The sequence below is a fragment of the Schistocerca nitens genome, chromosome 9 (assembly GCF_023898315.1).
Source record: "Schistocerca nitens isolate TAMUIC-IGC-003100 chromosome 9, iqSchNite1.1, whole genome shotgun sequence".
Classification (NCBI taxonomy): Eukaryota; Metazoa; Arthropoda; class Insecta; order Orthoptera; family Acrididae; genus Schistocerca; species Schistocerca nitens.
The window spans coordinates 438,411,201-438,428,060 of NC_064622.1; the positions used below are offsets into that span (position 1 = coordinate 438,411,201).

General features: G+C 40.8%; 1 protein-coding gene across 1 annotated transcript in view; it reads right to left on the minus strand.

Annotated features, from left to right (window-relative positions):
- Positions 1-3,635: 3,635 nt before the first annotated feature.
- The window catches only part of LOC126203857 (fatty acid-binding protein, muscle-like), a 39,548-nt gene continuing 26,323 nt past the window's right edge, over positions 3,636-16,860 (minus strand). Inside the window, exon 3 of the mRNA XM_049938233.1 lies at positions 3,636-4,039. Coding sequence (XP_049794190.1) covers positions 3,989-4,039 — 51 coding nt within the window. The 3' untranslated portion in view covers positions 3,636-3,988. The remainder of the gene's footprint in view (positions 4,040-16,860) is intronic.

Sequence of the window (16,860 nt, forward strand, 5' to 3'; positions counted from 1 at the left end):
GTCTTAGTCCTTCTATTAATTCGTTTGGGATGCAATTGCCTGATCATTTTAATGCTGAATAAATGTTTTTTATTCCACTCTTTGATCACAATATCAATTCTTTAGATGCTGAGCAGTTTCAGTCAGTATTGACCATCCTCAGATGTTTTTTACACCATGTCCTAAAGTGATAAAGCCATAATGGCATCGTCAAAGCATATAAATACAATCACTTTAGGACATGGTGTAAAAAAGATCTCAGGATGGTCATTACAGACTGAAACCTAATGTTTATCGTCTAATCCTGATTTAACAATATTCTTCTGTTTTCTACTTTGTGGGCTGTTTGTTCCTCCTCTCCCAGAATTATTTTTCCTCTCCTCATATTTGATATTTCTGCACATTTCTTAATACTTTTGGTAAATATTTGTACGTTTTGTAACTTTTGAGAGTATAAAATTCAGTAAATCAGGTGTTTCTTCTAAATCTCCATCCCCAGGTTGTATTAAATGCTTGGTTTAATTTATAGGTTTGTATCGAACACATACACTTTTCTCTGTGACGTTTAATGAAATAAATAATTGTTCCTTCTTCTGCTTCTTCTTCTTCATTGCCACTAACTGCACTGTTAGTCATTTGTGATAGTCATTCAAGAGTTTCAGTAACAAGCTTCAATGTTTCTCTAAGAGAATGGCCTCTCTCGAATTGTCCTGCTCTTATCAGTCGTAATTTCTGTCAAATCGCCTCATATGTCCCAATAACTTTTGAAAATCGTTGACTTGTGACACACTAACCAGACTTTGAGATTGTATATAACTTACATTCTCTCGAACCATTTGCGAGGATTTTTGTTTTCACATCTTCCAGCGTGATATCAAGTACCACAGCTTTTGCAGCTAACATATCTATTGACTTCCAGAATTTCTGGTATTAAGCATTAATCTGTTGATCGTTGTACCGAATCTTGTCCTAATAATTGTAATATAGTTTTCTGCTAGGGAATTTATATCCCTGAGGATTTCATTGACCATTTTAATTTTGGTAACACAGTTTTTGAGATTTTCGTTGATCATTTTATTTTTGTGTCAACACACAGATATGCATTCTGTTTGTGCGCCCTCTAGACTGCATGTGTGACCTGTGTGAATTCGTAAGTAATATAGTGTATAATGATGTAATTACCTCTATTTTCATTGTATATATTACATTCCCAGCTTGTATGTTAGTGAAGTTTTAAGGTCCATCACCCAGTCTGTTAATATATTAAAATCTTCTGAGGTGTTCCATAACTATCTGATGCTGGTTTTGTTTTTTGTATCAACACCTTTAATACTTTCATATACATCTATAATTCGTTAATTCATCTCTGAGGTTCCATACATATCCTTGTGATGATCTGTGGTGTGACTATTTGTGAATGGTGTGCTGTGTACTAATGCTCTTTCTTATCATTACATATCTTTTAAAAAATTCTGGAAATTTCATCTGCATTTGGCTGTCATGTTTTATCAATAGGCAAATACTGATACTGAGTGTGATTCCAGCGGGCTACAAATATGGCTATAAATTCATTGAACATCGTTTCAGTTCATATACCTGCTTAATAAATGTGTTTTAAATTCTTATTGTCTTGTTTGAAAGTGATAATAAGGTTAGCTGTATTCCTTGCCAGCTATTTTGGAATCCTTGAGTAAATCGTACTCAAATATAGAACATCTACTCCGAGGTAATGTAGGAAACGGAAATATTGCATTTTTTCCTCGTTTTCTACAGTAACATCATGAAATATAAACACAGTATTTGGCTTCACAATTTCTGGTGATGGAGAACCATAACTGTCACAGAATATTGTTTATGTTACACCACCTACACCTGGCATAATTCTTCTAATAGATAACACTTGGGCTGAAATAAGGTTTTTGAAAAATATGTGTATATGTTCAAAATAAACTCCATCAGGATCGTTAGGTAATGACATAACATTCATTTGTCTCAAGCTGACTGGCCCGCAATTATTGACTGTATATTGTTGGGCAGAATTGGATGATTATTATTTTTTCCACCTTGTTCTCAGACCATTCAGTTACTATGAAGTCCTTGTGAAGAGAGAGTTTCTTTCATCTAGTCATGATATTAACTATGTGATTATAAAAGTATGCATAGATTTTTGTAAGGAGAGGAAAAGAATCATGACTTATACATTTTTTTTATTTTGATGCACTATACACTTATATGTATAACTGGATATGTTAACATGCTTCAATGGTATCACAGTTCTTTGCCCACACCTAGTTTGTTGAATTCATATACATAATTGTGTACTTATTCACATGTGTATGAAAATGCTGGAAGATAGCTCCTTCCACAATGTATACTATGATGTGCAAGGTCCATCAAATTCTTCCATGGTTTCTCACAGAAGCTATTTGTCTACCAGATGATGCATTCATCAACAGAATGCTGGACTGCATACCTCACATACAGTAAATATGTTCTTGTAAAAACTTACATTTTTAGTCATTATATTTCCTTACTGTTCATAAGAAGTCACGACTGAAGACAGTACAGTCATATGATGCCAGTGAGTGTGTTTGAGTAGTTCTGCTGAATATGGCTCCAGTTATCATTGAATTTCTGGTTAGATAAAATCACTCATTGCTGAACAATGTCACTTACTATCTCAATATCGAGGATTTTCCAAAACCACCATTGCACTGAACAAGCATTGGGATGACTTCCCTACAAGAACTCATTTGCTGTCACTGACATTGAAACAGTATGTTGCATTAAAGAGCGATACTTATGATACTCAAAGTTCAGACTGTTATTTCATCAGAGAATACTTTATGAGATCACCTTCAACAACAACAATAATAATAATAATGAGTTGAATATGCACACATAATAATGGAAGCTAAGCCACAAGACACAAGTGTGTGAGACAACTATATATCATCTTCCACATCCTGTTGTCTGTGCCATAAATGACAGTGGGCCAGGTGTGTGATGACTTTATGCTACTAAAGCAGACAGAACCCTATTATCTGTGCTTGTTACTCCCTTCATCCCTTGCTATCCCTGTCACTAAATCTGATGGACTGGAATTTGATTTTATACATTGAAAAAAAAATTGCCCCATAACTTAATCTTTGATTTGATATTAATCCTCCAGGGAGAGAAAAATTAAGTAATCGACTTCTAGGACATAGTTGAAGCACTCACAAGCCACTGCTGTCTTATCACATAAGCACATGAGCTGCATGACAGCTATATATTTGCACCTCGTTTTGGAGTGTATTAGCAGTAACACCACAAGTCAGTTATAAATCTGGTCAAGGAAGGTATAAGCTGTAATTTGACATTGTAATATTCTGTCAAATTATGTTGCTCAACAAAAAATTCGAGGAATAGCGTATTTCCGATGGAAAATTCAAATGGCAGGTAACCAGACATAATAAGTCGAGATGACTTTATTGCTTTACCTTTTCTCATTTCCTTTTTAACTTAAGAAAATGTCAGTCATTCCTCATGGAACAAAGTACGTTCTTGACGACAAATTTTAATAGTTACTTCTTTCTGCAGCTATTAGACATATCAAGGAAACCAGCTGCAGTTTTAAACGTTTCTTAAAATTACATGAATCATGAGATCAAACATTTTATGTGAAATAATTTTATTAATACACAGTAAATTCAGCATTATGTTCGAATTTTAAGAAAACATTGACTTAAATACATGTAACAATTATACCAAATGTAAAATACAAAAACATTTTAGAGATATCAAGATCTGTTCAGAATGAAACCTTCAACTTGCAATATAAAAATATAAAAAACTGGAATACATGTACATGCTAATAAACGGTCTGACAAGTTCATTCTAAACAGAAATTATCAAATAAGCCGTTATGAAACTGTATCACAGGGTACAGAATCTAAATTCTTACAATTTCTTGACAATTCGCTTTAAAAAATTGAAATAATTGTCTTCAGTGATGAAAGCTGCAGTCTTATATTGCTTTGTAAATTCTCGTACACACAATGTCGTCCACTGTCATGGTCTGAAAAATAAAATTAAAAGTTAGTCGACTTTCTGGCACAGTTTCGAAGAATCAAATAAAATGTACTGTTCTGGAACGCAGTTATGGAGTATGACCAGTTTCCTTTGCAACTACTAGCAACTATCAGATACACAGCTCAAAATTTAGCCTCAAAGTTAACATTAGGTACTTTGGAGTCACTGCCAAGCTAGAGATCAATTCACAACCTGGGATTTGATTTTTTCTTTTTGCTAAAATGTAGCATGTAGCTCTTAGCGAAGCTGTAATTTGATGTGTGACTTGTCAAAATGTGATCCAAATACTCCATATCTTGCCACATATTTTACAAGGCGCTGCAGTTGAGTTTTACACTGGTTTAATGCCCTTCTAATCTTCTAACAATTCACAAAGATAACGCATGGCTACCTCCACTTGCGACTTAATATCGAAGCAGAGAGTTTTATCAATGTGATTACCACCCCAGGTGGTAACCTCTTAATAAATATGGTGTCCCTTTCGTGGCTATGGGCGTACATGTCTACCCGGAAAGGAGAGCGGCCAGACGGCTACGGGTATAAAATTTACTTATGCCTGGCAAGTAGGAAGTCGTGACGGCTGGACGCGGGAGCAGGTAAACGTGCACCATAAAATTAGCGACTGGCTAGTGTTCGAATTTCAACACACTTGCCAACGTCTTCGTTAACTACTCTTCTTCATAATGTCGGAAAGCGTTACAGCTTTCATCTGCTCCTTTCTGCATACGAGTCGCTCGAATACTTATAATTTGATTTCCTAACGTACATAAGACAAATTACGCAAATTTATATAATCTGAAGGGCATGAACTATCCAAATGAACTGATGTACAATATCTTACAAAAGGCCAACAGTGCACCAAAATACATGTAGTTTCTCATCAACATTCTCGGCAACGAAGAACAGAAAACGGCACGCGCTGTCAAGTAACTGTAATTTATTAATCTACGAAGTACATATGGTACAAACACATGTGATGTGAAAGGCATGAACTGTCCTCACACGTTAGATGTTTCAAAAGGCGAACGGTATAGCATAATACTTGCAGTTTCTCGGTGACCCCTCGCTGCCGCGAGGAACAGAAGATCGTCCGAATTTTGGGTGCCCTCGCTAGGAACTTTTCCCTTTAAAACTATGTCTAGAACATATTGGTCCGATATTAACGAGATTTTATATATTGCACGCAATTATGTTGCTAGTGTAAATCTTAAGTTAAAAGTTCTCAAAAACAAAAAATCTTATCATTTTTCTGAGCTCACTTTTCTTCACCTCGAGAAAGACTAATAACAGAAAGCAGGGATTAGTTTTGAGATTCTCTTTCGTAGTTATCACTGCAGCCACTGTGACTGTACATTTGAAAGACGATTACTGTTAATGAAGTAAAAGATCCGCGCAGTGGACACCAAATGAAAAAGCTACTCCTTATGTTTCTGATCTAGACTACCATAAAAATGCGAAGGAACTGTTAATCAGAACTCAGGGAGAAGTTATAGTCTAATTCACAATCGATTTATTGATCTTAAACAAGACAAGACAACACAATTATTAAAGAAACGTCATACAAAAAATATTTATTTAACAAAAGCCTTACTAAAATGGGATCTATGGTGGACAAAGTGATCTGCTGGGGATCGACACACGACACTAACCAGAACACTACTCGCTCTATCTCACTTCATACATGTGAATCCAGGTTATGGCGTCAAACTACGCCCCCAGCAAGCATCTATGTTCTACCATACAAAAAGAGGAAAAAGAACAGGGTGCTGAGAAATAGATATTATAGCCCTACGTCGCAGCATCGAATACTTTACCATCCTACTGGTCAAGGCGGCACACTACGATGCGTTTGGCGACTGAAGTCATGGACGGCGGAAATCTGTTGTTAAATGCGTGTTCCCAAAAAATGCAAGTATGCGGTCTCGCATTCAGTTAATTCAGAATGCAGGTACTTCCCTAAGAACCTCTGAAACCCCGACGGATTCCAGCGTGCAGGTGGACCCGTTTGCTGGTCTGCCAAACCAATTTGACTCCGTGCCACGACTGTGTGTGTCGGAATAAGTCAAATTTTTGGACGGCCGACTCAAGACAAATAAGTACACCCACGCGTCACTCGTTTTGACCGTGATGATATAAGGAGTACCTCTGATGGTTCAGAAGATGACTGGCACAGGCTCTAAGTCGCGCCCTAGCAAAGGACGCAAGTCTCACCAGTACAAGAGACTTGTACAAGAGTGCTATCTCCGTTTCTCCACATTTCCTCATCAGCTCGGTTCCAAAAGCACATTCCTCTTTTTTTGACTTCCCCCATTTTCAAACAAGCCAAACACGAGCTGGAGCCCGGCATTCTAAGCCCGGTGAATGGTCTTGGCACTGCAAACCGATTTGACCAGAGACTTAAAGTTAATTGGCAGAAAACGGAAAAATATTCACCTTCGTGGCCTCTTTCCCACACGTTTGCCATGTCTTTTGCTAACGCAATACAGGGTGGAAGCACAGCCCGTCACAAACAGCTTGTCATCTCCCCCATTGTGTCCATTTTATAGTTTGCAAAGAACGGCCACAAACTCGCATTGACAAAACTTGTTTTGAAACAGAGTCTGCATGTCTGGGCGCCAGTTTTCCTGTCCCACGGACATTTGCAGAACGTTTACATTTCTTTTGGCGGCTTGCCCGGTAACAAGGCCTACAATGCGCTGTTGACGCCTTTTCGGCGCTAGGCCGTATACCTGGACGTCTGGCGCCAAAGCTTAATGGGTTTCTGCACAATGCGCCCGCGGCACGACCCATCTGGAAATGTCTCCTCACCGTTCTCCAGAAAAAACGCGCTTTGTTGCCCCACCAACGCTGTGCTTTTACTGCAGTCGTTTAAGTCGGCACCCTGTTCCTTTGAACGTAGGTAAAGCTGACAGCATTTCTTTCCCTAGAGCACGCAAACAAGACCATAGACTGCTGCCCACCATTTCATCACAATGTATGAAGTCAAATCGCCGTAGATCGTATTTCCTACACCCAATCAGAAGTGAGAGTGCCCTGCAATCTCTCACAGTGTGATACTGGTTTTATGATAAGTATTACTGAAGAGTAGTCTTATGTGCTGTAGAACGTGCGGTTAGCCAACAGTGGACACAGCCTGCAGCGGTCGTAGGGTTGTTTGTCGCTCTCCAGCGAGGAGCGCAGTATCTCCACCACCTTTAGCCGGTCGGGCGGACTGGATGCTCGGTTCTAGCAGCCGCGAAAGGGTTAAAATATGAATGTGAAAACGTGATCAAAATGCTCCATAGCTTGCCATAGGTTTTACAAGTTGCTGCATCTGGTGTTTACACTGGTACAATGCCCTTCAAGGTCTCTCACAACTTGCAAAGATAATGTATGGCAACCTTCACTTGCGACATAATAACAAAGTAGAGAATTTTGCCTCATGTACGCAGTTTGATGCCACCGAGGTTGCAAAACGGCTCTGAGCACTATGGGACTTAACATCTATGGTCATCAGTCCCCTAGAACTTAGAACTACTTAAACCTAACTAACCTAAGGACATCACACACATCCATGCCCGAGGCAGGATTCGAACCTGCGACCGTAGCAGTCGCGCGGCTCCGGACTGAGCGCCTAGAACCGCTAGACCACCGCGGCCGGCCCACCGAGGATGGTAACCACTTAGAAAACCTGGTGCTAACATTATAAGCCTGTGTCAAAAACAATTTCAAGATCTCAGTTCTTATTTCATGATTTAGAAGTGAAGCGTTCTATCATTAACTTTCAAACATTTATAACTTTTTGGGGCGGCTTTTCATGCCTGACTGAAAAGTATTCCATTAATGGGATGAATGGGTAATCATGACCCCAAAAAATGTTAGCCTACTGATTTTTTGAGTAATTTCAATTGCCACGTGGGATAGCCGCGCGGTCTCAGGCGCCTTCTCACGGAAGAAGATGCTTTGATATGCAAATAATTAGCTTTTCAGACCATTCACACAAGGTTGGCGCCGGTGGCGGCACCTACAACGTGCTGACATGAGGAAAGTTTCCAACCGATTTCTCATACACAAACACCTGTTGACCGGCGTTGCCTGGTGAAACGTTGTTTTGATTCCTCGTGAAAGGAGGAGAAATACCTACCATCACGTTTCCGACTTTGATAAAGGTCGGAGTGTAGCCTATCGCGATTGCACTTCACCGTATCGCGACATTGCTGCTCGCGTTGGTCGAGATCCAGTGACTGTTAGCACAATATGGAATCGGTGGGTTCAGGAGGGTAATACGCAACGGCCTCGTATCACTAGCAGTCGAGATGACAGGCATCTTATCCGCATGACTGTGACGGATCGTGCAGCCACGTCTCGATCCCTGAGTCAACAGATGGGGACATTTGCAAGACACCAACCACCTGCACGAACAGTTCGACGACGTTTGCGGCAGCGTGGACTACCAGCTCGGAGACCATGGCTGCGGTTACCCTTGACGCTGCATCACAGACAGGAGCGCCTCCCATGGTGTACTCAACGACGAATCTGGGTGCACGAATGGCAAAACGTCATTTTTTCGCATGACTCCAGGTTCTGTTTACAGCATCATGATGGTCGCATCCGTGTTTGGCGACATCGTGGTGAACGCACATTGGAAGCGTGTATTCGTCATCGCCATACTGGCGTATCACACGGCGTCATGGTATGGGGTGCCATTAGTTACACGTCTCGGTCACCTTTTGTTCGCATTGACGGCACTTTGAACAGTGGACGTTACATTTCAGATGTGCTACGACCCGTGGCTCTACCCTTCATTCGATCCCTGCGAAACCCTACATTTCAGCAGGATAATATACGACCGCATGTTGCAGGTCCTGTACGAGCCTTTGTGGATACGGAAAATGTTCGACTGCCGCCCTGGAAAGCACATTCTCCATATCTCTCACCAACTGCAAACGTCTGGTCAATGGTGGCCGAGCAACTGGCTCTTCACAATACGCCAGTCACTACTCTTGATGAACTGTAGTATCGTGTTGAAGCTGCATGGGCAGCTGTACTTGTACACGCCATCCAAGCTCTGTTTGACTCAATGCCCAGGCGTATCAAGGCCGTTATTACGGCCAGAGTTGGTTGTTCTGGGTATTGATTTCTCAGGATCTGTGCACCGAAATTGCGTGAAAATGTAATCACATGTCAGTTCTAGTATAATATATTTCTCCTATGAATACCCGTTCATCATCTGAATTTCTTCTTGGTGTAGCAATTTGAATGGCCAGTAATGTAGGACGAATATTGAGGAAACACAAAGTAGGAACTGTCTTTTGCCCACTAAATAAAACTCGAGCAGTATTGGGAAGTGTCAAAGACGATTTCGGTTTGCGGAAGGCCGGCATATACCAGATTCCGTGTCATTGTGCCAAGACTTATATTGGACAAATAGTATGCACCATCGAAGATCGTTGCCGAGAACATCAGAGGCACACTCGACTTGGTTGCCGTAGCAAGTCGGCGGTCGCAGAGCGCAGTTTGTCCGAAAATAACGAAATGGACTACCAACATACCAGGGTCCTGGCAGACATTTAAGTACTGAGACAGCATCGTTAGAGAGGCTATCGAAATTCGTACCAGGGACGGACTCATCAACCGAGGTTGAGGCTACAACCTCAGCAGGGCATGGTAACCAGCACTGAGTCTAATTAAAAAGACTTTCAGAAAAGGAAACGAACGTGCGACTAGTTCGGACGAGGCAATTACATCGACGCCACCACAGACGCCGACGCCAGCGTCTCACCGACCGCTGACGCGTGGGCGCGGACCGCGGAGAGAACGCCTCGCGAGGGGAGGGGATTTAAGACCACCGTCCGTCCTCAGGAGCTCAGTTCGTCACCTAAATTTTAGAGTCAGGTGAGACACCTTTCATTTTTTAACTTATGTAGTGGGTGGAACTATAGGAAAAAATAATGAACTTGAGTAGAAGTCTTAATTATCACTAAAATAACATGGAGCTGAATAGGACATGTGATAAATGGTTCAGATGGGTCATCAGTCCCCTAGAACTTAGAACTACTTAAACCTAACTAACCTAAGGACGACATGTGATACTTAGTGATCAATGAACGACTTAAGAAAACCTGAATGGGCCATAGGAAACTTACGTATGAAGAACATGGATGCTAATGTCTCAAGCTCTTATGCATAGAAATACTTAAAAAAGGCTTTTCAAACATTGGATGTCAAATTTCTGATTTCATGGTTTGAGAAAAAAAGTTCTTATTCGTAATAAAAGATGCCAATTACGATCAAAATTAATCTCAAAGTAAATATGCGGCCCTCAATGTTTAGGGTGCTCTGTAACATATGATTAGTGCTGACTAGAAGCATGTTCCACTGTTTTCACCCATAATATCAATTGTGTGAGGTAATCGCTCTAAGAAATGGTAATGTAGTTGTCAAAGGACTGACACTAATATTTTCTGTGCAGTAGTAATTCTAAAAGCATGAATGTGAGCTTCACTTTAAGAAAGTTACAGCTGTCTAAACTGGGCAAGTAAGTAGATGGTGGAAGAGAGGAGGGAGGTTCTCAATGCTAATATTCATTATCTGATTGTGGATTTAAGTTTAGTGTGCACTAATGACATGCATAATTGTTGGGCGTTTTATCTTACAAGGGGACCTTACGGGCTGTCCCTCTTCGCTTTGCTTCATTATGGGGTTTACAGGTCAGTGACTCAGCGTTATTTAATACAATACAACACAGCCCTTACAAGAACTCTGAAAAATTGCCTTTTGAAGTTGTAGAATTTGACTGCTGTTAAAGAAACATTCCAGACTGATTAACGCAATCGCCAGTAAAAAAATTCAGAATGTCTAAACTCTAGTAATTATGTAGTCTTCGGTTGTTATCTAGGTGGCAACATTATTTTACTTTTATTTACAGTCTATATAAAGAACTGAAATGTTTACTGATAAGTGCTGAATTCTAATACTTTAGAAAAAATAATATCTTTCTATTTTTAATTATGTCGCACGAAAATAAAATGTTATACATATGCGAAGTGCCTTGCTGTAAAATGATAAAGTTACGTCCAACAATAACACTGCTTAGCCTCTAGAAATAAAACATTTTATTTTCAGTTCGATGTTTAACATTTCTGCAACAAATTCTAAATTTCTGAGAATACTCGCATTTTCATGTGTCCAATAATAAAAGACACTCATTTATTAAAAAGCTATGATTCAATATTTGGTAATAAACATGTTGTTGTTGTTGTGGTCTTCAGTCCTGAGACTGGTTTGATGCAGCTCTCCATGTTACTCTATCCTGTGCAAGCTTCTTCATCTCCCAGTACCTACTGCAACCTACATCCTTCTGAATCTGCTTAGTGTATTGATCTCTTGGTCTCCCTCTACGATTTTTACCCTCCACGCTGCCCTCCAATGCTAAATTTGTGATCCCTTGATGCCTTAAAACATGTCCTACCAACCGATCCCTTCTTCTAGTCAAGTTGTGCCACAAACTTCTCTTCTCCCCAATCCTATTCAATACCTCCTCATTAGTTACGTGATCTACCCACCTTATCTTCAGCATTCTTCTGTAGCACCACATTTCGAAAGCTTCTATTCTCTTCTTGTCCAAACTGGTTATCGTCCATGTTTCACTTCCATACATGGCTACACTCCATACAAATATTTTTAGAAACGACTTCCTGACACTTAAATCAATACTCGATGTTAACAAATTTCTCTTCTTCAGAAACGATTTCCTTGCCATTGCCAGTCTACATTTTATATCCTCTCTACTACGACCATCATCAGTTATTTTGCTCCCCAAGTAGCAAAAGTCCTTTACTGCTTTAAGTGTCTCATTTCCTAATCTAATCCCCTCAGCATCACCCGATTTAATTTGACTACATTCCATTATCCTCGTTTTGCTTTTGTTGATATTCATCTTATATCCTCCTTTCAAGACACTGTCCATTCCGTTCAACTGCTCTTCCAAGTCCTTTGCTGTCTCTGACAGAATTACAATGTCATCGGCGAACCTCAAAGTTTTTACTTCTTATCCATGAATTTTAATACCTACTCCGAATTTTTCTTTTGTTTCCTTTACTGCTTGCTCAATATACAGATTGAATAACATCGGGGAGAGGCTACAACCCTGTCTCACTCCTTTCCCAACCACTGCTTCCCTTTCATGCCCCTCGACTCTTATAACTGCCATCTGGTTTCTGTACAAATTGTAAATAGCCTTTCGCTCCCTGTATTTTACCCCTGCCACCTTCAGAATTTGAAAGAGAGTATTCCAGTTAACGTTGTCAAAAGCTTTCTCTAAGTCTACAAATGCTAGAAATGTGGGTTTGCCTTTTCTTAATCTTTCTTCTAAGATAAGTCGTAAGGTTAGTATTGCCTCTCGTGTTCCAACATTTCTACGGAATCCAAACTGATCTTCCCCGAGGTCCGCTTCTACCAGTTTTTCCATTCGTCTGTAAAGAATTCGCGTTAGTATTTTGCAGCTGTGACTTATTAAACTGATAGTTCGGTAATTTTCACATCTGTCAACACCTGCCTTCTTTGGGATTGGAATTATTATATTCTTCTTGAAGTCTGTGGGTATTTCGCCTGTCTCATACATCTTGCTCACCAGATGGTAGAGTTTTGTCATGACTGGCTCTCCCAAGGCCATCAGTAGTTCTAATGGAATGTTGTCTACTCCGGGGGCCTTGTTTCGTCTCAGGTCTTTCAGTGCTCTGTCAAACTCTTCACGCAGTATCTTATCTCCCATTTCATCTTCATCTACATCCTCTTCCATTTCCATAATATTGTCCTCAAGTACATTACCCTTGTATAAACCCTCTATATACTCCTTCCACCTTTCTGCCTTCCCTTCTTTGCTTAGAACTGGGTTGCCATCTGAGCTCTTGATATTCATACAAGTGGTTCTCTTCTCTCCAAAGGTCTCTTTAATTTTCCTGTAGGCAGTATCTATCTTACCCCTGGTGAGACAAGCCTCTACATCCTTACATTTGTCCTCTAGCCATCCCTGCTTAGCCATTTTGCACTTTCTGTCGATCTCATTTTTGAGACGTTTGTATTCCCTTTTGCCTGCTTCATTTACTGCATTTTTATATTTTCTCCTTTCATCAATTAAATTCAATATTTCTTCTGTTACCCAAGGATTTCTATTAGCCCTCGTCTTTTTACCTACTTGATCCTCTGCTGCCTTCACTACTTCATCCCTCAGAGCTACCCATTCTTCTTCTACTGTATTTCTTTCCCCCATTCCTGTCAATTGTTCCCTTATGCTCTCCCTGAAACTCTCTACAACCTCTGGTTCTTTCAGTTTATCCAGGTCCCATCTCCTTAAATTCCCACCTTTTTGCAGTTTCTTCAGTTTCAATCTGCAGTTCATTACCAATAGATTGTGGTCAGAATCCACATCTGCCCCTGGAAATGTCTTACAATTTAAAACCTGGTTCCTAAATCTCTGTCTTACCATTATATAATCTATCTGATACCTTTTAGTATCTCCAGGATTCTTCCAGGTATACAACCTTCTTTTATGATTCTTGAACCAAGTGTTAGCTATGATTAAGTTATGCTCTGTGCAAAATTCTACAAGGCGGCTTCCTCTTTCATTTCTTCCCCCCAATCCATATTCACCTACTACGTTTCCTTCTCTCCCTTTTCCTACTGACGAATTCCAGTCACCCATGACTATTAAATTTTCGTCTCCCTTCACTACCTGAATAATTTCTTTTATCTCGTCATACATTTCATCAATTTCTTCATCATCTGCAGAGCTAGTTGGCATATAAACTTGTACTACTGTAGTAGGCATGGGCTTTGTGTCTATCTTGGCCACAATAATGCGTTCACTATGCTGTTTGTAGTAGCTAACCCGCACTCCTATTTTTTTATTCATTATTAAACCTACTCCTGCATTACCTCTATTTGATTTTGTATTTATAACCCTGTAATCACCTGACCAAAAGTCTTGTTCCTCCTGCCACCGAACTTCACTAATTCCCACTATATCTAACTTTAACCTATCCATTTCCCTTTTTAAATTTTCTAACCTACCTGCCCGATTAAGGGATCTGACATTCCACGCTCCGATCCGTAGATTGCCAGTTTTCTTTCTCCTGATAACGACGTCCTCTTGAGTAGTCCCCGCCCGGAGATCCGAATGGGGGACTATTTTACCTCCGGAATATTTTACCCAAGAGGACGCCATCATCATTTAATCATACAGTAAAGCTGCATGTAAAGCTGCATGTCCTCGGGAAAAATTACGGCTGTAGTTTCCCCTTGCTTTCAGCCGTTCGCAGTACCAGCACAGCAAGGCCGTTTTGGTTAATGTTACAAGGCCAGATCAGTCAATCATCCAGACTGTTGCCCCTGCAACTACTGAAAAGGCTGCTGCCCCTCTTCAGGAACCACATGTTTGTCTGGCCTCTCAACAGATACCCCTCCGTTGTGGTTGCACCTACGGTACGGCCATCTGTATCGCTGAGGCACGCAAGCCTCCCCACCAACGGCAAGGTCCATGGTTCATGGGGGAAGGTAATAAACATAGCCATTTATTAATAAAGATGGAAATTAAGTAAGTATAAAAGTTTATACCAAGGGTTCAAATTTTTTAAAGTTACTTTCATTGTTATCTTATGAACTTTATGTAGTTAATTCAAGATTTAAAACTGATGCAACGGAAATGTTTTGACTGTTGATGCAGCAATGGTGCAAAATGAATAATATAAGAAAAATAAAAGTGCGAATTATTGATTAACAAACAAGGTATTTCGTTTTGACTCCTGACAATTCTTTCAATTTCCTTGTTCAAGATTGTTGTCCTAGGAGATTAGGATTGCCACACTTCCGCTCCACGAACTCAGCTGCTGGCGAAAATGTTAATACACTAAAATTTTTGTAGTTAATAGTGGGCAGAAATTTAATTCTCAAAGTTGACTTCTTTGAAATTTTTTATTTTATTTTTAATGGCTTTGCACTGCTTTAGGAAATTTATGTTTAGGCACTATAAGTAAGAAACTACAAATAAAGAAGAGGAGGGTCGGTCCCTAAGATATTTCTTTTCCTTCACTACGTAACAGAATTAAAGGGTTACATTTAAGATTCCCATAATTGTCTCCCATTAAGACCAGAAGTTGGAAATTTGGTTCAAAGGTACCTACAATCCCTCTCATTAAAGGTGCAAAATCGAGGCATCCAGTGACTTCACCCTTGGGCTCGGCAATGCTTCAAAAAGCAAGGTGTCTACACATGCGGAAAAAAGACCAAATCTCAGAAATTCGTGTGAAGTGGATTAATGATGTTACATTGACACCAAACTACAGCACAATTCTGCCCGACGTATCCGACGATTGGAAAGTCCTCACAGCCCTTCTTACCTGCATTTCACCCCATCTCTTGGTGCACCTACCATGGAGGTCAGAACAGCGACGCTCAGCGGTTTTCTTATGGGTGACCAAGGAAAATGTTTCCAACAAGCTACCGCTCAGAATCGACACCAGAAGGCCTCAGTGTGTGGCATAGAGGCCGTCAATGAAACCACCCATTTACTTGGGGCGTTGATGCCTAGACATCTCGCTATGGAAAACAACAGTTCTCAGTGCGATGAGTAACAGGGCGACGTTCTTGACAAACTTCTACGCTGTTGACGTCCCCCAAACGAATCAACCCATCTCTGAGGGCATCGCGTGTCTGCAACCAAATTGAGTGATCGCACCCCTGTGGAGTGCAGCACGAGCGCAATTTTTGTCTGGTGTACAGGGCGGAACCACAAGGGACCGTTCAAACTCATACTACGAAAATTTGACGTGATCCGAAGCAGCAAAATGTGTTTATGATTCTTGAGCCCTCCTGTTTCGCGCCCTCCTATGGCGTGATCACAGCTAAGCGCTGCGTCACTGAACTAGCGCCTGCTGGTAACGTGCTAAATCTAAGCGTAATTTAAAGAGGTAGTTGTCATACTAGTGCCAAGGAATCAGTAAATGGCTGCCTGTATACAGCGGCATTTTTTGTTGAAGTGCCCAGCGAACACCCGTGGGTGGCACTCAGGGATCTTAGCGGGATCCTTTGACGTTTTATTCACGCATGTTTCGACGTCGCGACCTCCTGAGATCACGCCAGAGGAGTGCGCGAAACATTAGGGCTGAAAAAGCATAAGCACCCATTTCTGCTTCGGATCACGTTTGATTTTCATCAAATGGTTTTGAACGATCTCTAGCATACCGGAGCAAACACTGTGGTCGTGATACACTCCAAAGGAGAGCGGATTACGTTAATTGGGGTTACACAGGACCATGAGGTCTCTTTCCCGTAGCTCATCTCGCTGTGAATTGTCGTTTCCGTTCACGAAACGTGTAGAAATCAACTTCCCAAGTAAAGGGGTAGTTCATTGACACCATTTATGCCATCTTCTGTGGCCTTTTCTTGTCGATTCTGATAGGCGGTGTGTCGGAATCTTTTCCTCTGCAACCCACTGGAAAACGGAATAATTTAAACGCTGGGCGTCACATTTCTGATCTCCATCGCAGAGACATCAAAAGAAGGAGTCAAATGTGGGTAGCAGGGGCTGTGAAAACCTTCCCATTGTGTCACACGTCCCCGGCGGCATTGAGCGGAATAGTAGTGACATTTGGTGCTAATGTGACATCATTAACCCGCTCTACACTTCACATGAACTTCTGAGGTCTGGCCTTTTTTCCGCAAGTGTCGACAACTTGCCGTTCGATGCGTCGCCGTGCCAGTGGGTGATATCGCAAGGCGCCAGGATTTTGCACCATTACAGACGAAGGTTGTAGGTATCTTTGAGACTGC